Below are 27,378 nucleotides of genomic sequence, written 5' to 3' on the forward strand. Positions count from 1 at the left end.
TGTTCATTTTTTTTTCGTTTTTCCTTAGTTTCCTTTGTTTTTCATGCTAGACAAAAACAAATAGTACTTTTAAACTTGACATTCCAAAGCTGAACATGAATACCTGCCATGCATGTGACAGCTTTAATGCTAGAAAGGTTGACGTGTATAGCATGTATGTAGACGCCGTGACATCTTAGTGCCACGTTCGGCTACTTGCCCCAAGGTCGTGATGTTTAACGCCGGTGATGGCAGTCGCACTTTGGTGCAGGTGAAATGCAAATGCTTCTGTTTCCTGCAAGATGTCAACGCAAAGTACAAAGTCCGGGCAGTCAAATTAGTCTGGAGCTCTCCACTACGGTGTTTTTCATAGCTACATATGTCACTTTAGGATGTGAAACCCTACATGCCACAGGTAGGCTGCATTGTTTTTTAGATTTTGTAACCTCTCATCTATGTTTTGCAACATTTGGCTAATTTTAGTTCTCAAACAGTTGTTAAAGATGAAACCGAAGCAGTTCTTGGCATGGTTTCCTGCTTGGATTAATTTGCTAATTGCAGTTCTTTGAAACTTGCATCAATGCTGGACAGTTCAAATAACAGGCAGTTGAATTACAGAAATGATGTGGATCGTGCATTTCAATTCAGACAAATGGAAAGTAACGGTCCCTTCCTTGCATGCATAGGTGCCCTTAGACAAATACATACTCGGGTGAGTGATTGTGGCGCATATCAAGGGTCAACAGAAGGCCATGTGGAGCCAGTGTGATATTCTTCATGAAGGCTAAAGTAAAATTGTACAACACCTGCTGTACCATGCAGGAAAAAAATCGATCATTTAGTGTATGATTAACTGACTATAAATAGCATCTTACTCAGAGTATGATGTGATATATATCTGGTTTAGCATCCCAAAATAACTACGGCTATGAGGCACACAATAGTTGAGGGCTCCGGTATAATTTCGACCACCTTGGGTTCTTTTACATGCACTGACACCGCACTGTGCATGACGGCCTATTGTTTCGCCTCTATTGAAATGCCCCTGCTGTGGCTGAAACCAAATCTGCATCTTTCGGTTCAGCAGCCAAGCACTCTAACTACTGAGCCAGCACAACGGGGCCAAGTATCAAAATGCATGCCATTACATTTCCTTCTAGCCGGTGGTTTTCTTCACAGAACTAATGTATACAAGGAAAAGTAAATAGCAAGAAAACACTAGTTTTATTGCACATTATATTCACATTTCAGCAAACATTCTCTAGGAAAAAAGTTCTCATAATGTTTGCATGAAAACCATGAACATCTTACAAAAACAAAAGAATGCACTTACTCCACTCCAATTATTAATGGGCAAGGTTGTATCTATGCTACTACACTGCACTTATCACAAAACCACAAGCCCCATCTGCTTTGGCCAATCACTTGATGAAACTAACGAAGACAGATGTCGCACACCACAGACTGGTCGTCTCGCAACATATCTCTGCATATGTTGCATTTCAATTTCATGCCTTTCCACTTAGCTTCAACTGTTGCCAGCATTACTAGTCACCCATCTTTTCGCATGGTGCATGAAGATACCAAGAAGCTTGTACAAAGAAAAGTGAGAGTGAAATGCCAGGATTTTTGAAACATTGAAATAAACTACAAACTATACTTGTCAAACCTGTCATTAAGGAATGGAAATCATGCAGTAATCAAAAACACAACATGGAGGCCATTTTAGGTCATCTTCACAAACGCATATCCACACCTCACACACAGCTTCATACTTATGAAAGAGGAGAAACCAATATGCAAGGAGTGTGGAGATGAACTAACAATAAACCATATCTTACACGTGCGCCAGGGTCGACAAAATAAGAGGAAACATTTTGTACAATTTTGCAACAGATCCCTTTCCATACTAGCATGATCCTAGGAGAGACGTGCAAATTTCCTGCATTTTTGGTTTCCTAAAATGTTCCTAAACAAGCTACATCCTAAAGAACATTTTAGTCATTGCACACAAAATAAATACATTAAACCTTGTTCTTGGTGCATGGCAGCATTAGTCGCTTATGCACCATAAAAATCAACACAATGCTGTAAGGTATACCTTGGTTAGCTATGTTATATGCGACAAACTTTCGGTCTGGTGTGGTCCTTATTCACGTGACAGCGCTGTCATGAGGGTCTATGTCCCAGCGATCGGAAAGTGACCTATTCCAATAATTTTACAAACTGAAGGCGATTCTACACATTTCTAAAGACTGGAGTGCTCAAATGTTTTATCAACGTCCGCCTGCTTTGACAGCCTGGAGTGAAACTGTTGAAGCGAATACATTTTTGTACAATTAACGCGTTTCTGAAGGCGTTGCTTTCAATTACGGGACCCAGAAAAAGCAGCTGAATGTGAAACGCCGCTTAGGTAGGCTTTCTAGCAAGACAGCGGTGTAGCGTGGAAAATCGCTCCGCCGGTCCATCGCTGGCGCCGTTGACTTGACAGGCGAACTGTTCAAACTTATAGCTACTGACCACACCTGAAACACTGAATTGCGCATGATCAAGGCAGAATTTCTTTAACACTGAGCACGGGTAGCTATCGATTTCGCGCCCAATATTGTGAAAATCTGTCCTGTCTTCTATCATTGATACGTCCACGGTTGAACATTTATGCGCCTCGGTGTAGGCCAGCCGTTGGAACATGGATGCGTGGTTGTAGCAACGATCACTTGCACGGCACACTCTGCAAAATTCCAAGATTCAGCTTCTGCAACGAAATGTGCAGCGCACATTTTCTACCGCGTACCTAAGTCCGGCGATGCATGCATATCGATCCCGATCGTTTCTAAGCTGCGCGGCCGTTCAGTCGGGTCACGCTAACCTCGAGCATGCGGGGTTTTAAACTACATGTACGCAAAATTCAACGACAAGAAAAAGATGCAGGCTAAGCACTTTAGTCTAGTCTTCCCCTAAATACCAAATAACATTGCTGTTCACAGAGAATTCGGATCATTCGCGCTTCCGGCTTTCCGGTTGTGCACTCTTGCGGTGCGGTGCAGTAGGTCTTCGCCTCGACGAGTTGATGTGCAGCTCGCCGAGCAGCGCAGGCCTCTAGTAGATTCGGCATGTCTTGTGCCATGACTCTGAGGTAGAATTTAAACGAAGAATTTAGCTAGAAAGATCCTGTTTCCTCGGTCTGCATGTGAGGAACGAGCATAATGCCATTTCACATACATACTTTGGACTGCCGAATGTTCTGCACGGCGAGGTGTGTGTGTGTTGTGCCGGCGCTAGATCTTCGGAGGTCGATGCAGGACCTAAGACAGCGTAAATGCTAGGAATCGCTCGCTCGGGCAGATTGAGGTGATAGTTTAGTGCGAAGCGAAAGCTGCTCGTGAATGTGCGTATCTCGATGCCAGCTGGTGGAGCTGGTGCAGTACGTAGCATCGCCTGCAGCTATGTGCGTGACAGCGATGCTTGCCGTACGCAACCCTAAGTGAAGACCGTGATCTATGTTAGAACGGATGCACTCTTCGTAGCACCTCATCGAGAGTCGCGGCTAGCTGATATCATAGAGGATAAGATTCATTCACGCGTAGCAAGTGGAATGTGACCGCGTTCGACGTGCATATAGCCATGAGCCTGTATATCGACGTCCGCCGTATCTTCACGAGAATCGAATGGATACGTCGGACGTACCTTTAGACACTTCGTTTTATTAAATACTATATGACCTGGCAAGAACGGCTGAGCAGCGGTTTCACACATACCGATAGCATCGAAACTAAATATACTAGTTTTGTCAGTGCGAACCTCGGCAGATCTGGCTGCTGTGTTAATACTTTTTCAAGACTTAAATAATAGCAATTGCGAAACGGGGTTGCGCCTTCCAGCGGTGGCACGGTGATTAGGGCTCTTGACTTCTTAGCCCGAAGACCTATCACAGAAGCGACGGCCGCGCTTCGATGAAGAGGAAGCGTTTGTGTAGTGTGCGTTGTGAGCGCACGTTAAGGAGCCCCAAGTAGTCAATTAATTTCCTGAACCCTGCACTATGGCGTATCTCATAGCCGATGCCACTTATGGACGCTAAACTCCATGTACACTTTTTGTCAAAATTTTAGACCCCAAGGGATTTACTTCTGAGCCATATCATCTGGCTGGTAATGCCTTCCCTGATTTCCAAACTTGCTGAAGGGAAGATTTTTATCATACCCTCTCCAATGGCTAGGAATTGTTAAAGAACTCATACTTATATGGCTTGAAAGCAAACCCTCTGGGGCTCTAAACCTGTGACAAAGATTGTACCATATGAAACTGAGGTTTTATGCTTCCAATGCAGGCGCAAGTTTGATAGGCTCTATAAACTGCCAGGGATAAAAAAAAACTATACTAATGCGGTTTATATCAGATATCCTGATAACAGTGGAGAAATAAACTTTTTTTCTCTGTATGCCTTAAACTCTCTTCCTCTACATGCCTTATTTCATGATAGTTTCAAGATATTCGTCTGTTGTGTTGAAGCAGTGACCACGGATGTTCTGTCTTCCTTCGAAAAAGATTGAAACTAATATTTGACTAAACTGTTGATGAGAAAATTTAAATTCTTATATACTTGCTCGGAAGACGCCGTTCCAAAGTCGACCAGGTAAAGCCTGAATCTTGGAGTTCAGATTTTTCACATATGCGCACTATCAATATTTTCGGGAGTGTTCTTTAATATACTTACCGCTTTGTTTTTTGTTCTCTTGTTACGCAAAAAAAAAAATAAAACTGCATTCATTTTTGCGCATGAATCATATATTTACTTTTTAGTTCTATGAAGTAATCGTATTTTTGTGGTCGAAACATTCGCCGCACATTTCGCAGGGGCCCGTTGCATCGTTCATCATCATCATCGAGTTGATGCCACTGGCAATAGGCAGCTGCGCGTGTATTCTTCCACGTAGCGTGACCTGTTGCACTGACCTTGACTCGGCTGTCGAGTCACGGCCACAGCTATGTAATATCGTTCACTCAAGCCACGAATGGGAGCACCCCCATTCGTTCTGCGCGAATTCGTTGGTCACGTGATATTTTTTTTTGTATTTTGAGGCTTTCTTTAGAGCTTGGCGAAAAGATACACGTGAGGCTTTTTTTTTTATCAGAAATAATTGGAAATTGATTTTCAGAAGGTGCTCTCCAACTTTGCTAATCCCATTTATCGTCTACAGGATTTAGTAAGATATAAAAATTATCCTAATTGCGACGCTAATATACCTGTTTAAAGGATGAGATGAGCAGCAGAAGTGCAAGCACGTAGGAAGGGAGATTTCCTTGATAGCTAACATGCTACCCTGTTGTGTATCGGTGCTGTGTAAAGATTTGCTCAGCCGCGTAGAAAAAAAAAGAATACCGCGTTCGGAAGAGGCTAAAGCTTCCAACCTCGTGAAATTATATCCTTGAAACTTCTTGTAGAGACAAGAGCAGAACTGGGCGTTGGGTTTAACGTCAGGGTACAACATTCCAAAGGCGAATGAACTAGTCTAATACTGTAAAAAGTAAAAAAAAAAAAGAGTCGCAAAGGCGTCGCGATTTGCGGACTATTTACCAGGTGCTCTGCACGCGTCGACGCCGATTTTCTGGAGCTGATCTGGGATGCCACGCTATACCGAAATTCGCTTCATAAGTATGAAAACCCGTTATTTCTGGTTAGGGCATGACTATATTCAATCAAACGGAGGTAAGGTATTGAAATCTTGTTTCCTGCTTCCTAAATTCGCCATATCTTGTTATACATTATGTCCACATAAATATAAAAAAACACTGAGTTTAACGCTAATGATATCAATAGCAAGATGGAGTTGTACTCTACGGCTCTTTTGAACATACATTCATGACAAATCACAAAATTTTCTTTGCAAAAATATATATATTTTTTTCACTTATGGCGCATTCGGTCGGGGAGACGAGAGGAGAGGCGCCGAGCATTGCAGAACATTGCAGGGATGTACAGGAGCACGTCGAGCGAGGGTGTAACTGTCCTCCCACGGGAATGCTCTCTGCATGTTGAGAGGAGCGTGCCACGACCACGGGACCGCACTTCTCTTCCCAGCATTCTCCACCTGCCCGCAGTGGCAGCAGTTGCAACCCGAGGAGAGGCCAATGCTCCGTGAAGAACTGCTTGTTTTGTATGTCTTTCTTCTCACAGCGCGGCGATTTGCCGCCTTTGGTCTTTTCGACGCCAGCAGCGACTCTCAAACATGCATACAGCACCTGAGCAATGCATTCCGCGCCTGACGAAAATTCGCTTGATTCCGAAGAGCTCGCCGAGCGCCAATGCTTTGCAGCCGCATTTTTGAGCATCGCCGACTCAATAGAAAAACAAAAAAGATGGCGCGGATATGACACGCGGTTATGACTTCCTCTACACTCGCTTTAGACGAGAGAGCAGCCGAGAGTGCACTCGGCTGCTCTCAACGGAGGAAAAGCCCTCCTCCTCTACCACTGGAAGCCAGTGATCCGGCTCCTGCACTCCGGCTGGAGGGCGCCCGCTAGTCACTCGAATTCGCCATTATTGTAAGTTATTTTTTCTTTTCTTTGTTGAAGTGGCCAATTGAAGAATTGAAGAATGGAAGACTCTGTCATACTGCCTTTCTGCAGCGCACACATTCTAAGTAGTTATTTCGCTCGTCCCGATTTGCTGCGCATGAATGGGATAACCTTAAAATAAAAACCAAACTTCTGTTAGGAATAAACTACTTTAGACCAAGCGCTGAACGGAAATAATACGTGCGAGCTTGTATAACAAGAAACTAAAAGTGTTTTGCATAGATGTCGAAGAAAAATACGAATAAGACCACGTCAATGCCGGATAAGGCATTCTAAAAGCTTTGACCGCGGACAAAAAACAATTTTCTCAGCAGTTGCATATTATCCGTTTAGAACTAACACGTCAGTTTCTTGTCTGAAGTAGAACTGACGTATTCTAAGGCCCAACTGTAAACGAAAGCGGGGCCAAAAAAAGAATACGCCGCGACAGCGAAAGGCGCATAAGGTCAATCTTCTACACAGCAATGTCACTCCCAATCAAAAACAGTTCTGTGACTATACTGTGTCTGTGACTAAGGCGCCGTTTTTGTGCTCTTGTGTTGCAACGATCTACGGCATGGACCGTAATTTTCCAGCAACTTTTTCTTAGGATCTTACCACTTGCAAACTACGCTGCAAGACGACTTGACCACTTTACGCAACCAGTAATAGCGGTGTGGCATAAAACATTGGTCAAAGTTCCCCGGGAGCACAATCTGCTGCTCAGAGGTATGTTCTCGCCCCTTAACATACAGTATGGTTTGGTTTGATTTGTAGAATTTAACGTCCCAAAGCGATTCAGCCTATGGGAGACGCCATAGTGGAGGTCTCCTGAAATTTTGACCACCTGGAGTTCTTTTACGTGTACCGATATCGCACAGCCCACGGGAGCCTAGCTTTCCACCTTCATCGAAATGTGTCCGCTGCGGCAGGGATTCGATCCCGTATCCTTCGGTACAACATTCGAGCTCCCTAACCATTGCTCCATCGCGATGGGGCCTTACCGCATAGTGTCTCATATTGTCACGTGTAAGTCACAATGCTGAAACCAGCAAACGAAGAGGAAGGGCGATGGACTGAATGAACTCCTTGTTGGCTTGCCTTGCACCCGCAAAAGACTCAAGCGATTTGGCGGCGGCGATATCAGCAAGCGTGCTCACTGGTCGTCGAATTGCGAGTTCCCATTGCATTCATCTGTGCTCAACACAAAGTAGGCGCAGAAGCGTCCAGATAAATCAACAATTGGCTACTGGAAAAGTTCGGAATAATAAGGAAGCGGCTGTGCGCGCCTGCGATCTTTCCAGACTAATCTCGGCGCGTCCCGCGTGACATAGTGATACAGCCGCGTTTCCCACAGTGAACATGCGAAGGAATTAAGCTCGGACCGAGCGCTACAGTCGCAGTGATAACTCCACATACTGGCGGCTGTTTAAAACAGGAAGTAAAGGTACGCAGTAATATATGATACAATGCATTTCTTATGCCGTAAACTGTTCTCAACGGCAAGAAAATGAATCTTCATTATACAGGGCCGCAGTATGTGCTCTCTGAAATTCACGTGCTCAGCTTTGAATTTTCGGAGAGATTATTATTATTATTATTATTATTATTATTATTATTATTATTATTATTATTATTATTATTATTATTATTATATTATTATTATTATTATTATTATTATTATTATTATTATTATTATTATTATTATTATTATTATTATTATTATTATTATTATTATTATTATTATTATTTATTTTTATTAGTGGTTGTCTCCAGAAATGTACACAGATGCAGCGTTTTGTGTTTCCTGCACAAATTAGGTAGGAAGAGGAGATAATTTCTGAATACAAATAGAAGCAGTGCTTTCGCTAATGGGTGATAATGAGTTTCTTGTCGACTGGTTACAGCATCGTCTGCGCGATACTCCTTCAGGCTACTTGTGCGAATAACATTTATTTGTGGATCCCATATGATGCAGCATGCAGTAACTGTATGAAGTTTCATAATTTCACTAGCAGCAATTAAAATCACTGCCCTCGAATTACTATATGTACTGTTTCGACCTATGATTACATTCCCTTCTTAATTTTTACTCCTTCCAATCAAAGCTGTGATAGCACTCAAGAATGGCGCAGGCTCTGCACTCATTCGGCAGCTTTTGATAGCAACAGTTAAAATGTACTAGAGCTCACTGCACAGCGCGCTGACTGTAGATAAAAAAGACCACAATCAATCTCCACTTAGTACGAGGAATAAGAAAAAACCCTACAGCGCTTGCGGAGCAAAGGCAAAGACGGTAGAAAACAAAGAAAATAAAAATTACAGTATTGTAGAGCCTAAAATGAAAGCCTTTCTTCCTTCTTATTCTCTTCTATCTACCTCTTCTGTCTACCCATTATCTTTTCCCTCTATCTTGCGTGTTTGCGTACTTGTTATAATTTTCTTTCTTTTCTTTGGCTTCGCTGTCGGTGACATTGGCATCTCAGGACTGCTCTCCTCCATATGCATAATTGGCCTCACTTACACGTGGACTTACGGGGCATTATATAGGGACTAGGTCTAACTGCTCGAAAGGAGCAATTACGGCGATGTCAAGACCTATTTACGATGTCCTGACCGAGGAACCTATATCAATGTCAGAACCTATTTTGTTTCGTCTGGCGCACACTCCTCGCGAACTAATCTCTCGGGCGCAAGATTTTCACCATGAGCTTACAGAAAGGCTTCGTCTTAAAAATTCACATAACAAAAGCATGGCGCTAAAAAATGTCAACGATCTGCCCTTGTCTGTTGCAATATCATACAAATAGGAATAACAGGTTGAAGAAGATGAGCCACGCAGAATAACTAAGAAAAATACGCTTCTCAAGGCAACCAACAGTGTTCCACTATTTGGCGTCACCGCGAGGTTTTGATGGCTATTCACTCATTTTCATAATCTGATGCGGATGCACATGTGTGCCGCCCTTAAGTGCTGCGGTAAATATGGTTTGACGTAGACTAGCAATGGTGCTCTGTTCCAAGACAACCGGCCAGTATCAAGGTGTCGCGTTGAGAAGGCGCGGCAGGGCACACTGCTGATTAGATGGGCCAGAAGTGCTACAGTCAATTTGTTTTAAAGATCTTGTCTGTCCAGATTTGTGAAAAAAAATGCTGTTGTTTTTGTCTGACATTCTTCTTTCTTTGACTTAAAGTGTACTCCTGTGATTCTAATAGGATAGCTTATGCGAAGTTTTTGTATTTTAATAAAAAGGTACTCTAAACTGATGGTGTATCAGATATCAAACATGGCAATATTTTGCTGATAAGTCTAAAATACATAGTTTCCATAAAGTAATGTTCATACGGGCTTTGTTGTCATGAAGGAGCTTATTGTAATGTTTGAGCGCAAGTCAATATTCATACTGCAAGATGTTAAAATGCGATAAAGTAGTTCCGCTCGAAGAGACTAAAAGATACTTCTCCTGCCTTTTACCCTTTTTTTTTTTTTACATTCGGGGATCTTTAAACTGCCCTACTTTATAATGCTCAAAAGCAGAGCTTTGTGGTCTGAACTCCTTTAACAGACCCTGTTCTTGCGGTGTGGGCCGAGACACAATGCTCAAAAGCAGAGCTTTGTGGTCTGAACTCCTTTAACAGACCCTGTTCTTGCGGTGTGGGCCGAGACACAATTCCAAGCTTAGGGTTTGACTGGCTGATGGTTGTTACATCTTCCAGTATGCCCTCGAAACACCAGCTGGCTAGCTAGTGCCTCCTATAGTGCGCTTATGAAACAAATGTAGCCAGGTGAAGCCCGAAGTTTCCAACACAGTCTCTTGATGAAAACTCATCGCGGATCAAACCGTCGGAAAAGCTGTGTTCGTTAATTCTTTGAAATAAATACAAGGCTGCAGTAAATTCAAGCGTCACCCTCGTTCCATTGCTTGCAACGTACCTTTAAGGAATACCTAATTTTATTATGGCTTTTCATCCTATTACCTTAGTGTTGCAAAGTGCGGGATTCTTCTAATTTTTTTTTCCTATCATATACGATGGAAATGCGTCAGAGCAGTGCAGCAGAACTGACGCAACAGTTATGCGAGCAGTTGTTTTTTGCGCACGCGAGTGGAATTTCATTGCAAGCTAAAAAGGAAAAATACTAAGGTATTTTTCCGTGTAACTTCAAACAGGCAACAGGTTCTCAGTAAAAAAACAACATTCCACATTTTTATTTTCCTCTTTATCCACCGTCAATGCCGAGAGACTGAAATTGAATAGTTGTGCTGGATTAATTATTCGATTTCTGAGACTCAAATCTCGAGGTTAATGACTGGCTTATGAAGTAACTGTAACACTGATGTCAGTGAGTCATGTGAATTTCTTTTCCAACTTTGAAAACACATTTAACAAACACGTCAGTGTTACAATACTTGCTCAGCGTTATCTATGCCTTGAAGAATCATTAGGCCAGAAGACACCGCATTCTCAAGGCCGCTCCCCCTCCCCCTTCTTTTGTTAACCAAATGCGAGCGCCGAATCTACGCCTAGGAAAGCCTGCGAGATAAGTGCACAGCAGAACAAAGGAGATCCCCTTCCGCTGGCAGATCTTGTGCTCTCCGTTGTGGGGTGGTCGCCGGCTGGATTATCGAATCTTTGTGACGGCTCCCAGGCTTTCAGGGTCCCGTGGTGTGAAGAAATAGCCAGATAAAAAATGCGGTTTTCTTCAAGTGGGCCAGCAGGGGAGGAACGATGCGATGATACGTGAATGCTTTGGCGAAGTACGAACGGCCCTGATCAAAAGGTGACATGGGGGCAAAGGAACGACCCAACAAGAAAAAAAGATTAGCGCGAGAGAAGGCAAGGGAATGGGAATATCTCACTCGACCTCTGAGGCGCAAGCTTTCCTTTCCTTCGTTTTGCGGTGATGTTTACACAATTCGACGATCGCTGCTCTCTCACTCACGGCTGCGGGGACTCCGTATCCTTTCGCCCGTCAAAGACAGGTTTAAAACGTGTTTACTGCTCTTGCCGACCATATACCACACCCAGTAACTCTCGCCTTCTTTTTCCGCACAAATGTGGGTATAAAAAGGAGGGGCCCGTCGTGAAAACTTCAGAAGCTCCTTCTCCTCGAAGAAACCTACACCATGGTAAGCAGAATATTCTTCAAAAGACTTTGTACCTCACTCTTCGCGTTCTTTAGCCGTCATGCTCAAGGTACAATGAGTGTATGAGCCAGAAAACAAAGAGAGTTCAAATTGAGAAGAAGGCGCCTTCAGCATCTATGTAGATTACAGGGGTTGATGGACGTACTGCTGATTGAAGATGCAAGGAAAGAAATAATTAATTAAAGTTTTCAGAGCGCACACTAAATGCGTGCTGTATTCTAGAATAGAATGGTTTGGATCAAAGGAATTTGAAACACAAAAAGTCAATGTTGTCATTTTTTTTATATTTGAGTTCCCTCGAGTTTCTGATTGCTGGTCGCTTAACTGAGGACAGAATTCATGCAGCTCCCATTGCCAGATGTTGGTTATCCTCGTAGACCAAAAAAATGGTTCCTAAATAAATAAAGTCTCCTATCAACCAGCTCATGCATTGGCGCTGCTTTTCCTGCTGCTGTAGCTAGAAGCCTCACAGCCGCGTGTTATATAGTAGCACCCGTGAAGAGCCAAGTGATTTTCAATACATCTTACATTCATATCGACCTGAATTCACTTTCTGGCCATATGGAACCAAACGCAAGAAGAGAGGGGAATGCCATAAATGTTCTCTTTTTTTTTTTTGTAAAATTTCAAGAACGGCACGGAATTGATTCTCCATCATGAAGAGAAAATATTGAGAGCCAATATCATTAGCTGTATCGGAAAAACAGCGGGTTGACCGCCTCCGCAAAAACAAAATCCGGTCAGTAACTACAAAGGATAGCGGGCTCATACGTATGCTACATGACGTTTTGAAGTCATGCACTAAGCAATGTTTAGCAACTAAAAGAAAGAAAATTCGAACCGACACTCATCACCCTTTTTATCATTCGGAAATACCTTGCGCATATTTAAACAAAAACGAAATATTGTCAGTAAATGCTCGTAGCAGGCAGATTTTTACAAAGCCATATCAGCAGCTTTCAGTAATATGAGCTCCACGGGACATGAACTGTGTACAACATTATCGTTCCTTCAGTGCCGAATGGTTTCATAAAAACGAGGTTCTTCCTTGCAACCGAACGACAGTCAGGTACAAACGTTATATATTTCGAAGCTATGTACTACGAGTATATAAAAAATTGCAGCTTATAGTTCAAAGTGTAAGACAGGAAAACCTGGGACCATGCTTTGCTCTGCCAACAACAAAACTTGTTGCGCAAAACCATCCCCATTTCCCTAAGCCTATTTTCAATACCTTTCGTCCTTGCAGCTTCGCGCCTGCATCCTCTTCGCCCTGGCTACCAGCGCCTTTGCTGGCTACGTCGGTGGTGGATATGCCCTTGGTCACGGCGTCGGCCTCGGCTACGCTGGCCTGGGAGGCCTTGGATATGGCGTCGGCCATGGAATTGGATATGGCATCGGCCATGGAATTGGATATGGCGTCGGCCATGGAATTGGATACTCCGCTCTAACTGGCTACGGCCTTGGACATGGATACGGTTATGGGTATGCACCGGCTGCCAGCTACGCTGTCGCAGCTCCCGCTGTCACCCGTGTCGCCACCGCTCTGCACGCCGCTCCAGCAGTGGCCGCCTACGCTGCCCCAGCTGTACACGCCGTCCATGCTGCTCCAGCCGTCGCCACCTACGCTGCTGCTCCCGCCGTAGCCACCTACGCTGCTGCTCCAGCAGTCGCTAGGGTTGCATACGCTGCTCCAGCCGTTGCCAGGGTTGCATACGCTGCTCCAGCCGTCGCCAGGGTAGCCTATGCTGCACCAGCTGTGGCCCGCGTTGCGTACGCAGCTCCTGCTGTTACCAGAGTCGTCCAGTCTGCCCCAGTAGTTGCTGCTGCTCCAGCTGTCGCTGCCGTCCATGCCGCCCCGGCTGTTGCCACCTACGCCGCTGCTCCAGCCTATACCCGTTTCGCTGCCTACCACGCTGCTCCAGTCGCTGCCGCCGTCGCTGCCCCAGCTGTCGCCACCGTTGCCCACGCTGCTCCAGCCGTTGCCACTTACGCTGCCGCCCCAGCTGTCGCTGCAGTCCACCACGCCGTCCCAGCTGTGGCCTCCTACGGCGTCGCCCACGCTGCTCCAGTCTACGGCTACGGCGTTGGCGGTCTCGGCTACGGCGTCGGCAGCTACGGGTATGGACACGGCCTCCTCGGTTACGGACTAAACTACGGTTATGGTCTCGGCTCTCCCTACCACTACGGCGCTCTCCTCCGCAAGAAGAAGTGTAAGTTCAGAGATTTTTAGTTAGTAAAACTCTGAATAGCTCCAGCTGTGCATTGAGCAAATGCGCTTATGGCCACCTGAACAACTAGCGCGCCTCTGGTATTTGCAGACAAGTTGAAATTTTTCTAAACGTACACAAAAATAGAGTATTTTAGGCGATCGTGCACTATCCTCGTCCTGTTTTTGGTGCGGTAAACGTAACTCGTAATTCATAGATGAATCCTGTCTAAAAGAGATTTGACCAAATTTTTGGAATTGTAGTCACGCATAAAATGATTATTGTACTGGTTCAAGCATATTCTCATGCTCAAAATAACGAAAGAACAACACTTTTCTTCGGGTAAGTGTTTGCACTTCATTCACGGGAAATACTGGTACGTAAGGCTATGCTTCTGAATGATGGTGAATAATATTCCATATATTCCCTGTTTCTTTCTTTTTCTCTTCAGAAATGTTTGCCAAGACATAAGAGGATGTTCTCAACGGCTCGATTCAACGCATGGAGGTTTCTCTTGGAGTTGTGATGCTTTCAAAGGAATAAAATCCTTGTTGAATATTTCTGCCCTATTTTTATAGATTTACTATTGCGAGCCGACTTTGCAGAGTTAGCGCGCATGAACACCGTCTTGAATGAGCTCTTCATCGCTTGTGTAACGAGCACTGACCGAAAGCACCGAGCAGATATTCTCCACTGCATGGTCACACTCGTTTTTGTACACGCATGATAAATTTTATTAGACGTTTCATAAAATTGACAATTTAAAAGAAAAAATTTCTTTTCTAAAGGCTAACACACGTCAGAAAGCTTGCTTTTTAACGTTAAGCATTCAAGTCTATGTTCCCCAGAAATATCCAGTGTCGCCGTCATCGGCATCAGCATCGGAGTTGTGAGTGAAACATCGAAGGCATGTCTCTGGCCGGTGGTGCTTGGGAGCGGACGTGGCCATGTATTACTTGGCTGTTAAGTTTCCTCACGTCAAGAAGCCGCATAACGTTGCCCATTTGACAGGCGCTGTTGATTCGGCTTCGTTTTTGAGATACGAGGTTGAGGCTGGAATCCATCACTCCAGAGCACTTGGATCGCAAGCTTGATATATGCTGAGGGATCTTTCGTAATACGTTGCGGCTTAAGACTATACGTGGGTGTTAGAGGCGCAGTTTAAGATATCAGTAATTAAGCCAGTATAAACGTTTATATATGTTAACAAGCATCTTCAATGGGAGCGGCAGAATGAAGCCATGAACGCAAACTCGTCATACCACTAATGTGGAGCTCAAGGGTCCACCAATTGATTTTTGTGTTTCTATGCGTCTTGTAATGCTATCGGAAGTGTTCCTAAATAAATAGATAGTTCAGTAAGAATGCTACAACTAAACAGTTTACACAATTCCAACAAAAGATGTATTTTATGTGAATGAATATTTATGCATGAAGCAGAAGCTTTTGTGGAATGCATTGGGCCAGAAGAATAACTGCTAATGAGCACGAGCAGTGCGCAACTACATCATATTAAATACAAGCAAGACTAACGCCACCAATGCATTTTGTTATGCGCTAAAGGTGTGTACTAGGGAATAATTGCGGAACGCGCCGGGATGCGAAAGTAAGGTCGCTGTTATGATTACACAGAGATGAAGCGACCAGTACACTAGAACCAGCGAAAACACCCAGGGATAAGCGGCTAGAGATGACTCGAACTCAAGCTGCCATCAAACGCTCTGTGCGCGGGGAACGTAAAGACCTAGCTACCAATGCACAACGAAGAAAGGAGTACATTATGTGTTGCTTAAAAAAATTTCATCTTAATTTGAATAACGTATATATCTGGTCACAGCGAGGGGAGATTGGGACTAAAGGCACCAAGGGCATGACAAAGGTCCCAGAACAGTACAAAAACAGTTTCAACAGCGGTAATATTATGATCATATTCTTTTCAACTGGGTTTGCGAGGTCATTGTGCTCCTCTATCGCGGCTGGTTAATAAAGTGTTTTTTAAGGGAATTAGTTCACTCTCCTAACCATGGGGTGCCCGTGGAAAAAAAGAGGGGCCAATGTACGCCCATCAAGACATATAAGTGCCTCATCAACAATAAAACTTATTGGTGCAATTCGTCGAACAGCCATAAGCGAGAAATATTTCTATCAGGGGCCAGTGGACTCAGATAGGAAGATTTGATGTGCATTAGTTTCAATCAAGAATCATAATTTGTAGCCAAAAACACGGCGGCAGAATTCTGCATAGTTACATGGGTATCCCGTCTTATAACAGAACCAAACAGCTGATGCACTGCGACATTTCTTCAGGATAAAAGCTTCGGGTGCAAGTTTACCAAAAAAAAAACTAAATTATGGATGACCAAAAAGAAAGTGGCCGCTATGCAAAACATGGGGTCATATTTTACAAAGACTCTTCCCTCATTTAATTTAACGCACGTCCTCGACTCCTGCTTCTGGTGACATAGATAGTTTAGGGTGACGTACCGGGTGTCCGGGCAGAGTCTTCCTTATGATTCTTAATAGCTGAAAACAAAGAATGTGCCTTATGTATGTAGGGATGTGGGTCGGATTTGATTCAGCTGTGGTATGTTAACAATCGGCAACGCTGAGTGCGCTTCGGCCGTGAGTCTGTATGGAATAAGAAGGCTATAAGGTATTGCTTCTGAAACGGGGGTCCGTGGATCCCAAGTGCCCCGCTAAGCGACTTGCGGTGTTCGAAAAACCCACGCCCAGAAACGAAAGAAAGGTCGGACGGTAGCTCAGGACTGGTTACAAAGTTTTGGGTGGTACAAAAGTATTCAGGTTAAAAGACGATTTTAGCTTCTTAGAGCAAAGCACACGCGAGAGGGGTGTGAAAAAGAACAAGTCGCGCGAGAGAGAGGGAAACAAAGAGCGCCTGCGGCGAAACGCGAGCTCTGACTGCACTATGGGACAGGGATGCAATGCAAAGTGCCTCGGATGTCCGATGTCCGATCATCGAGCGACGTGGCCTTCCACACGTCTTCTGCCGGCCGCAGCACGCTTCATGATCAAGTGTGCGTTTTTTAGAAGATTTCGCGACCTGTTTTCGGAACTGCAGGAGCAGTTCGCGTTAATCCCCACCCTTTCTTGTATCATGGGATGCCCAAACACTTCAGCTGGTCCACAAGGGTTCCCCGACACCGCCATTGCTGTGAACAACTGCTATAAGAACATCTTCGAAGTTTAGTGCTACCTCAATGAATAAAAGTGTCACAGACGAAGGAAGGGAGAAAGCGCGAAAGCCACATTAAGCGTTTGTGTCCTGTCTTTAAGGCCTCATATTTCTGTGTTTTGGTTTCCCCTATTGTATTGAGAGGTCGCTTTATTACTTCCGGTTTATATAAGCCATGGCTGGCGTTACGAACAAACCCAATCACAAAGAATTTACACGCTACAAAAGCATCCTACTATCAACGTAGGATATCGCTTTTGGGAAAAGCCGAGGTTCAGAAACTTACAGAACTCACCCAAGCCAACACCCTTGTGAATAACACATCTTCTGAGCATCATACTGCATATTAATAACTTTGCGACTATGCATTTGAGACAATACGAGATATCAAAAATATGGTTCCAGGTTTACTTGCCTTCAAACTTCGTTTCCGCAAGATTACTTGAAAATATAAACCTTGGGATTGTTACGTTTTCCTCAAGCATAACGTTACGCTGTCGTGTTGTCGAGATGATCTCACTTCATGGAAGATCATATAAGGCTAAACAAATTTCAAATTCCTCCAAAGTGTGTTCCAGAGAAGTTAGCAATAATATCAACCGGCCCATCAAAGCACTCCGTCTCGTCGTGTCATTGACGACGCTTGCGATCAGCACTGTTAAGCACCGCGACAAAAGCTTACTTGCGAACTTCTCTGCGGACATTCAGCGTATTACAAAATAGGGCTTTTATTTTATTTTATTGATGGCGACGCCAACGCTGCCGCTTTTTATAGTGCTAGAACATATTAAACGCGTCTTATCTGTACTCCATTGTTGCAACTTGGCTGTCTTTCTAATATGAAATTCGTTTATGTCTCTATATAAAAGGTCAGCCTCCAGCGCTAAGGAGGTTTATACGTGGCATCGTAAGATGAACGGCAACCCTGGTTTTAGCGTAGTCTGAATTGACGGCTAGCGAATCCGCGTCATCTTGGAGCGTGGCAATGCAATGCACTTTCAAGTTAATCATTATATCAGTAATTACCGCACAACTGTCTACATAAGATTTCTATTGGCGATGTGCCATGCACAATGCTTCCAGACAATCTGAACTCATGTTTCGGCAACTTTACTCCCAGGCATTAGCCTGGGAGTAAAGAACGCAATTTTGTTGTAGTAAGCAGAAAATGGATTATCGCTAGTACGTCAAAATTACCTGAATATATTTTATTAGTTTAGGCTATATATTTCAGCTATTGTTTTATATTGTATATAGATTTGGATTGGAAAACATTTATTTCGTCAAATAGCAGATGCAGACGGTCCACTCTAGATGGCCTCCAGTCGATGGCTGGCGGCGACCTTAGTGGCCCACTCGGTGGCCAAGGCTTGAATTCCCGGCTCCCAGCTGACCAGAACGGCCTCCCATGCTCAAGAGAAGGAATTTGTACTAGATCTTCCGGTGGAGGTTCTTTTTTACATTGCCATAGTATGTGATCATACGTGGCTGTTTCGCCGCAGAACCTTCACGCGTGGTTAAAGTCATCCGAGTACATTTTTGCTAATAGGTAAGGGCTAAGTAAGGATCTCGTCCGGCGTCTCCTCCAAGCGGTCTCCTGTGCCTTATCCAAAAGGTGGTGGAAATTTGTACCATTCCATTCTGAATTGACTTGTGATATCGTGAAAAGATGCCCCTCCTTGGAGTAACCCATGGATAGGAGGACCCACCGGCTCGGTTGAAGAAACTTCAAGCCATGTTGTGGGCCGCCTCATTTCCCGGATTCCCCGAGTGAGCCGGCACCCACATCACCTCAATTTCTCTGTATGGTTACCGGGTCATTTTCAGTATTTCCTGCTCTGCAATGGAGATTCTGCCCCCCGCAAAGCTAAGGACAGCAAATTTAGAATCGGGGAAGATTGTATCCGCGTTGGTGCTTGCTATGGCTAGTACCACAGCTGCCTCTTCCGCGGTTTCCGAAGATTTTGTCACTACCGACCCTGATGCCTGCAGCCGCCTGTGTACGTCCACAACCGCCAGTTCGAACGCTCCTCTTGTTGCGTATTCTGCCACGTCAACATAGACAGCTCCTTCGCTCGTTGCGTATTTTTCATGTAAAGCTATTACCCTAGCTTTCCTCCTTCCTTCGTGGTAAGAAGGGTGCGTATTCTTTGGTAGTGGTTTGATCATCAGTCGCTTGCGAAGGAGTTTGGGTAGCTGTGTTTTCGTGTCCTCGGGTGGAAGTTCCACGCCTATACCTAGGCGCTCCAGTATGGCTCTGCCTGCCTTAGTGCGCTTAAGCCGTTCTTTTTGCATTGAGAGGTGAGCCTCCTTGAGCTCCTCTACTGTATTTGTATTCTCAGTTCCATGAGTCTTTCTGTCGATGTGTAGTTCAGCAGCCCCAGGGCTGCTTTGTATGCTTGCCTAATTATTGTCTCAGCTTTGCCTTTCTCCGCAGCATCTAGTTTTATGTATGGTAGCGCATACACCATCCTGTTCAGGACAAATGCCTGCACTATCCTACAGAGGTCTTTTTCTTTGACTCCTCTCCTACGGTTGACAATTCTTCTGATTAGCCTAATTGACATATTAACTGTTGTTTTCAGCTTTTGCAGGGTTTCTTTGTTTTTCCTGTTAGCTTGTAGATACAGCCCTAAGATACTTATTGACTGCACCTCCTTGATTGGAAATCCCCCCACACACACGTTAAGCGGGGTTGGGGGCGCTTGGCTCTTGGAACCGGGACCCCTGTGTTTGGGTCTGGTCTCTGCTGACAAGTTCAGAATACCAAGCGTAATTCGCATTGTGATCGGCATCAGGGGCTAAGCAGGGGTAACTACATCCAATGCGTATGAACGAAGCAACGCAAGCATACGACATTACTGAACTGAGAAGAGATGAAAAGAAATTAATATAAGGACACCTGTATGCTTCGGTTCAATACTCAGTAATATATAAAACCTACTCCTTTCAATTTTGCTTCAGCGACTTCATTCTTGCTCCCTCAGAGCATGAAAAGAAATTAATATAAGGACACCTGTATGCTTCGGTTCAATACTCAGTAATATATAAAACCTACTCCTTTCAATTTTGCTTCAGCGACTTCATTCTTGCTCCCTCAGAGCACAAATAATGTCATCCTAAAGCACATACAAGTGACTAATGGCAAAAGGAAAAAAGAAGTGGTATGTTAAGCAAAACGTTGGGTAAGCTCACTGCCTTGGCTCATCAACTGGTGTGAGCTGAATGACATTTGCAGCCAGAAAATGTGGAGTGATAGAAACATTTGCACCTAGGCCAGGCTTTTCTCTCCATCCCTGCTCTTTCTCATACCAACCACGTTAATCAGTTCGAGAAGTTCTTATAGCTGCCGGCACGGGAGCGGCTTCCCAAACGCAAAGGGTTACGGGCCAGACCGATGGTAGACTCCTCTGCGACCTACTACCCTCTCCCCTTTGACCTACCAAAAAAGCTCAATAAGGAAGTAACCACTCATAAGAATCCATCCGAGCACTGCCATTCGGCCATAAAGGAAAACTATGCAGCTTCGTCAGAAAACTACTAGTTCAGGGAGGCGCACATCTTTCCGTTTAGCCATGTGGATGGGGAGGAGTAAGGAATCATTAAATAAAAATCTGTACAACTATGGGGGGTTCCTCTAAAACATATGACATTATGCATTGTCACATTATGGACATTTTGTATATATAGTTACGTGGCGGCAAGCGATGACAACAGGAGAACAGAGGACAGAGAGAAGATGCTCGATGGTCCTGAGATGACGTTTTGTTGAAACTGTTAGCGGGCCTAGCGCGCGCTCCTGCCCACGCCACTGCCATCTTCTTCCTCCTTCGTCCGTAACATGACCCGGGGCCACCGAGCGATTGTCCCGATCGTAGGCGAGGAAGTTTACCGATGACGAATCCATGGCATGATGACGGGCGTGTCTAGATGCTTGAAGAGGAAGAAGTAAAAATAGAACGGCTTCCCAGTACGATGTCTGATGTGTGGGTGATCCGCCTCTCCTGGAGCTGTCAACCATCCGTCACCAGAGTCCATGGGACCGATGGCTCGAGGTCACGTCGGGCAGTTTGGGCGGGCGTTGCGTGTTCGTGTCCATCGGTTCCTTCGGATCATTCGGGTCTTTCAGGTCCTTCGTCTCGGTTCTGATTGGTCTGCCTGTTCTCCTTGTCTTCAGGTCCGGGCTGGGGGCTGGGCGGGGGTAGTTGGTCCGGTCTGGGCTTGAAGGGCTGGGGTGAATCTACTCGGCAATGTCCCTGGGCCCTCGGTTGATGGTCTCGGCTTACAGATGGCGTCGATGCTCCAAGGCGAGGATGGGGATGACGTACGCCGCGCCTCCAACCAAATGTTACGTGGCGGCAAGAGATGGCAACAAGAGAATAGAGGACAGAGAGAATATGCTCCATGGTCGTGAGATGACATTTTAATGAAGCTCTGAGCGGGCCTAGCATGCGCGCTCCTGCCCACGCCACTGACTTCTTTTTTCTCCTTCGTCAGTAACAATATATATATATATATATATATATATATATATATATATATATATATATATATATATATATATATATATATATATATATATATATTGTGAGCCTTCTGTGGACCTTCTTTCATTTGTACATACCATCATCATCGTCATGCGGCGCCGGCTGCGGCGCGCGCCTGAGTTCGTGATCGGATTAAAACGCTAGACAAGGCATCGCTGTCCTTGCCGTCACGACCTCGCCGTCTCGACCTAGCCTTCTTTTACAAGTGGTGGAGGGGAAATCCGATCCCCTTGCTGCCTTAGGCCCTGTCTCTCGCCGGAGCTACGTTCCGGTCGCCGTTTGGCAACTGCTACCATCGCTATGTCTACCGACAGTACCCTCGAACAGGCCGGACCCTCTACCTCGGCTGCAACGCACCCTCTGACTGTGCCCACACGACAGCGCGACCCACCTTCTGTTCGCTGGTCGTCGCGATGAAGACGTCGATGACTGGCTTGACACCTATGAACGCTGCAATGCTTACAACCGGTGGGACGATGCTCTGAAATTTCTCAACGTCTCTTTCTACCTTATTGAGGTCGCCAAGAATTGGTTCATCAACCGCGAGCCCCACACAACTAACTGGCCCACCTTCAAACAGCAGTTCCGACAGTACTTCGCCGACCTGGCAGTTCGGACTGAGATCGCGAAGACCAAACTCGCTTCACGCCTTCAAGGTCCTGATGAGTCATATGCATCTTACATAGAGGCCATACTTGCACTCTGCCGGTGTATTAGTCCCACCATGGCGGAACCTGAACGAGTACACCACGTCTTGAAAGGAATCAATTCTATGGCGCATAACATCCTAGCTGCTTAGAATGCTTCAACTATTGATTACATTATTACGACCTGCCAACGCATCGATCAGCTGCAGTCCTCCCGATTGCAGCCCGCCAACGCTACTGGCCCGACCTATGCTGCTCTCGATCTGCCGGCACTTATTCGAGCCATCATCCGCGAGGAGCTCCAGGCCCTCAAGCCTGTCTGTCGACACGGGTGCGATCACTCTTCCGCAACATCTAATGATGCCGGTCTCTGCAGCATCATCAAAGAAGACCTGGCAACAATCACCCAACCTATGGCATCTGACCCTCCGGCACCCCACCCAGTACCGACTTAGGCGCAGTCGCAGCATCCCCCCCTCCTTTGGTTCCCCCGCCCCGACCGGCACCAACCTACAATCATGTTAATGCAATAGCGACGGCTCAACCTGCACCACCCTATGCGCACCTATGCGCCCCTCCCGACCAATTTGCTATTACTGTGGGATTATAAGACATATATCCCGCTTCCGTCGTCGCCGCCTCCAGAACGAGCGCCGTGGTTACGATACCTTCGAAAGTAACATGCCTTCAACGCCATATTATCAACGCCGGTTTATTCCAAGCCCACCTGAAAGATCATCCCCGCCTCCAGAATCCTCGTCTGAGCCTCGTGGAACCCATGCATCCCGACGCCGGTCCCTATCCCCATACCGCCGCTCAGTTTCCCCTCTCCGATCCGCAACAACTCTCCCTGTCCGCCATCCGGAAAACTAAGCGTTGCAGTTTCCGGAGGTCAAACTGCACTCTGCGAACTTACCAAACGTCCTCCAGATCGCCCGTATAATGTGATTTCTGTTTTTGCTGAAGGATTACCGGTCGAAGCATGTGATTGATACAGGAGCTGCCATTTCTGTCATTCACGCTGATTTGTGCTACCGTTTGCGAAAGGTGACGACACCATATGATGGGCCTGAACTCCGTGGATCCAATGACGTCCCTTTCCGCCCTTTAGCAAAGTGGACCGTACGAGTTGTTATTGACGGCGTCCACCACCATGTGCCGCTTTCTGTGCTCTCTCCATGTGCGCATCTGATGATATTTGGATGGGATTTTTTGTCAACCGCTTCGGCGTTAATTTCTTGTGGCGACCGTATTATCCATATGACAGACAGCGATTTCTCATCTGAAGTTTCTGAACGACATCATCCCCTCGTTGCCGCCGCTGATACTGTTTTGCCTCCTCAGTGCGAAAAACTGCTTACCGTTGTTTCTGACCACATCACTGACGGGGACGTACTCATGGCACCATCTTATCATCATCTTGCACGCGGTATCACCTTCCCGTCTAGACTTGTGAGGTTCTGCAACGGCTCAGCGACAGTAGCGGCCACTAACACTTCACGAGAATCCCTCGTGTTCCCAAAAGGAACTTCTCTCCCCTGTATGGTGGATGTTCAACTTTTGTCCTTGATGGTGCTCACCGTCCCTCTGCCTCAGCACCGTGTTTCGCCAGACGTCTCTCTTTCTGTTCTCACAAAGACTATTAATCCTAACCTCACGCCGAACCAACGCCAAGAACTGCTGACATTGCTTCGACACCACCAAGCCATTTTTGATGCCACTTCCCCACCGCTGGGACGGACTAGTGTTGCGCACGATCGCATCATTACTGAAGGTAACTCTATCGTTCGCTGACGGCCTTATCGGGTTTCCCTCTCTGAACGAAAAGTAATTGAAGAAAATGTAAATGACATGCTCCATCGCAACATTATTCGTCCCACGACAAGCCCATGGTCCTCCCCAGTAGTGTTAGTTAAAAAAAAGGACGGCTCGGTACGCTTTTGTGTTGATTACCGCGCACTCAACAAAATTACCCGCAAAGATGTATACCCAATACCAAGAATTGATGACGCCCTTGACTCTCTCAAAGGCGCTCAATATTTCTCGACTTTGGACGTCCACTCAGGTTATTGGCAAATACCTATGCACGAGGACGATAAAGAAAAAACCGCGTTCGCAACTCCCGATGGCCTTTACGAATTTAATGTTATGCCTTTCGGACTTTGTAACGCACCACCGACATTTGAAAGAATGATCGATACTGTGCTTCGTGGCCTAAAATAGAGAACCTGTTTTAGTTACTTGGATGACATTGTCATCTTTTCGTCAATTTTTAACGACCATCTCACGCGCCTGAATGAGGTCATCACGTGTCTCGCTTCAGCGGGCCTTCAGCTCAACACCAAGAAGTGCCACTTTGCACAGAAAGAAATTAAAATATTGGGACATCTAGTTAGCCATGACGGCATTCGTCTAGACCGTGAAAAAATTATCGCGGTCTTCAACTTTGCTCGTCCACAACGGATTACAGAATTGCGCAGTTTTCTCGGCCTGGCGTCTTATTTCCGGCGTTTTATAAGGCATTTTGCAAGTATTGCTGCTCCACTTCATGAACTACTTAAAGCACGCAGCCCTTTTGTGTGGACTGAACAGTGCGAAGTCGCTTTTAATATCCTGAAGCACGCCCTCACATCAGACCCTGTTCTGGCCACTTCAGTGACAGCGCTCCAACCATCCTGCACACTGATGCCAGTGGTCTCGGTCTTGGCGCTGTACTTCTGCAGCGCGATGCAACTTCGCGTGAGAAAGTGATTGCCTTCGCCAGTCGGACTATGACTCCAGCTGAGAAAAACTACAACATTACCGAGCAGGAGTGCCTTGCTATCGTCTGGGCTGTCCAAAAGTTTCGCCCTTAACTATACGGTCGGCACTTCACACTTGTGACCGATCACCATGCTATTTGCTGGCTGTCTTCGCTCAAAAATGTGACAGGCCGACTTGGCCATTAGATTCTACACCTGCAAAAATACAATTTCGACGTCACTTATAAATCAGGTCGCCAACACCAAGACGCCAACGCTCTTTCTCGCTGTCCACTTTCGGAATCAGCTTGCTGTTTTTCTTCCCAATGCATTTCCACCTATGACCACAGCTGACCATCTCTTTCCCCGACGTATATCACAACAGTTTCATTTGACGACTTTGAGAACAAACACGCTCTCCGCTCACAGCAATTAGCCGATGCCTACTGCCGTCCCATCATCGACCGCCTTATTGGCACTTCGGGCCCACCCAATGCTCGGCTTCGCCGACAACTTCGCAATTTTAAGCTCGAAGATGGCATCCTACTCCGCTTCGTGTATTGCCCTGACAGAACTCGCTGGATCCCAGTCGTGCCGCGTGTGCTTCGCCCACGTATACTGGCGGCTCTCCACGATGACGCTACTGCAGGTCACCTTGGTGTTGACAAAACCTACGACCGCATCAAAAAACGGTTCTTTCGGCCTGGCCTATCGTCCAGCGTTGCCAAATACGCTGTCGTGACGCCGGGGCTAAGTCGACCCGGCCTTCACTTGGTAGCGTGCAGAGACTCCGGGTTGAAGAAGGATTGAATCTTCGAAGTTGGTAAAATATATACAAGCAGGCCTAATGGCACTTTGAGAAAACTTATTTACATGAAAAAGAAGGGTATATCAGCGAAATGGCAAGCGTTAAGAGTTCATAGCGAGAAGCGTCTGGATGAGCCGTTTACCCTAGGCTCAGAGCGTCATTTCGTGCTCTGCAACGTCCTTAAAACCCCCTATGTCCAGCCCCTCTCTGATGATGCTGACCAACCAGTTCCAGGGCACGCCCTTCAGATATCGGCATCCAATCGAACACGTCACTGCACTGATGGTCTGATGCACTGACTGGTCCGGTATTGTTTCGTTGCGCGTGGTCACTTGTTGGCGGGTAGAGCTTGGGAACGGCGAGGAGGTACATTTCTATTCTTCAGCAAATATCCGATATGGTGGTTGCGGCAAGCGGATTTCCTTCTCAGAAACCCAAGTGCACCTGCGCGCCACATACTGCTCCCAGCATTGTCCCTTTCCGACAGTTGCAAATCTTTCCTGCATTCCCGGGAATTCCTCTAATGGCTGTATTCGTCATGCTCCTTTCTTGTCGTGTACGTCAGCGGACGTGTCACTCTGTCGTCTCCTTTGGACAATGGCATTCCTCACTTGACAACAGCGCTTCTCGACGGGAAGGGTGAATAGTAGAACAAAAGCACATCCGGCTATTTCTCACAGGGCAACGTTTCTTTGTATTTTTCTTGACGTTCCCTTGAGAGGGCCAATTTGGCATTTGCGGGGTCTCGACAAAGCAAAGCAGGCTCACACAAAAAGATTCATGAAAACAGGCTCACTTAGAGCCCTTGCACCAACAGCACATATCCACAGCACATATTCATGCCCACAGGCGAACAACAGTGCGCGCAAGTGCGGAACATGCACGGTCATAACAGCCTCCTCCGCCGCCAGAAGAGTCACGGAGGGCAGCAGTCGCAGCTGCTGCATGAAGAGACGACTTAATGGTCTGCACATGAACGCTTGAAGCTCGCTGTTGCTTGTCGCGTTGTCTTGATTGTCGTAGGCCAAATTGCTTGAGCTGTCTCTGAAACTCAACCACATGTCTAAGCAAGCACTCGGCTCCCGTCTGAAGTGACCAGGTGAAACGAAAACTGCCATCGTTGTCTGAGAAAAGCCCACACTCAAGACGTTCAGGACCCACGTATGCCTAAAAAACCAAACGTGCTGCTTTGCATAGTCACACATATACAAGCACACGGAGAAAAAAAGTACCTGAGTATCAATTTGGATACATGGTGAGGAGCACCTCGGACCGCTTAGAAACAGCGGCTAAGCGCGTCCGCGTTCCCACTTAACTTCCCCTTTTTGTATGTTATTTCAAAATTGTACTGCTGTAAAATCAAGCTCCACCTCAGAAGGCGACTGTTCTTCGATGTCGCAGTTTACAGCCAAGCCAGGGGACAATGGTCCGTCTCTACGGCGAATTTGGCCCCTTCAAGATAGCACTGCAATTTTTCAATGGCCCATACAATGCAAGCGCACTCTTTCTCTGACGCGCAATAAGCCCTCTCTCTAGAACTCAGTTTTCTGC

The 27,378-nt window shown here is 45.9% G+C and overlaps 1 protein-coding gene across 1 annotated transcript in view; it reads left to right on the forward strand.

The window, feature by feature from the left end:
* The window catches only part of LOC146196400 (uncharacterized), a 37,532-nt gene extending 16,176 nt beyond the window's left edge, over positions 1-21,356 (forward strand). Inside the window, exons 4-7 of the mRNA XM_084596989.1 lie at positions 12,902-13,894; positions 16,827-16,926; positions 18,912-19,084; positions 21,262-21,356. Of these exons, the coding sequence (XP_084453115.1) occupies positions 12,902-13,894; positions 16,827-16,926; positions 18,912-19,084; positions 21,262-21,356 (1,361 nt within the window). The remainder of the gene's footprint in view (positions 1-12,901; positions 13,895-16,826; positions 16,927-18,911; positions 19,085-21,261) is intronic.
* Positions 21,357-27,378: the final 6,022 nt, after the last annotated feature.

Source organism: Amblyomma maculatum, chromosome 3 (genome assembly GCF_055883805.1).
Source record: "Amblyomma maculatum isolate TAMU_Amacu chromosome 3, ASM5588380v1, whole genome shotgun sequence".
NCBI lineage: Eukaryota > Metazoa > Arthropoda > Arachnida > Ixodida > Ixodidae > Amblyomma > Amblyomma maculatum.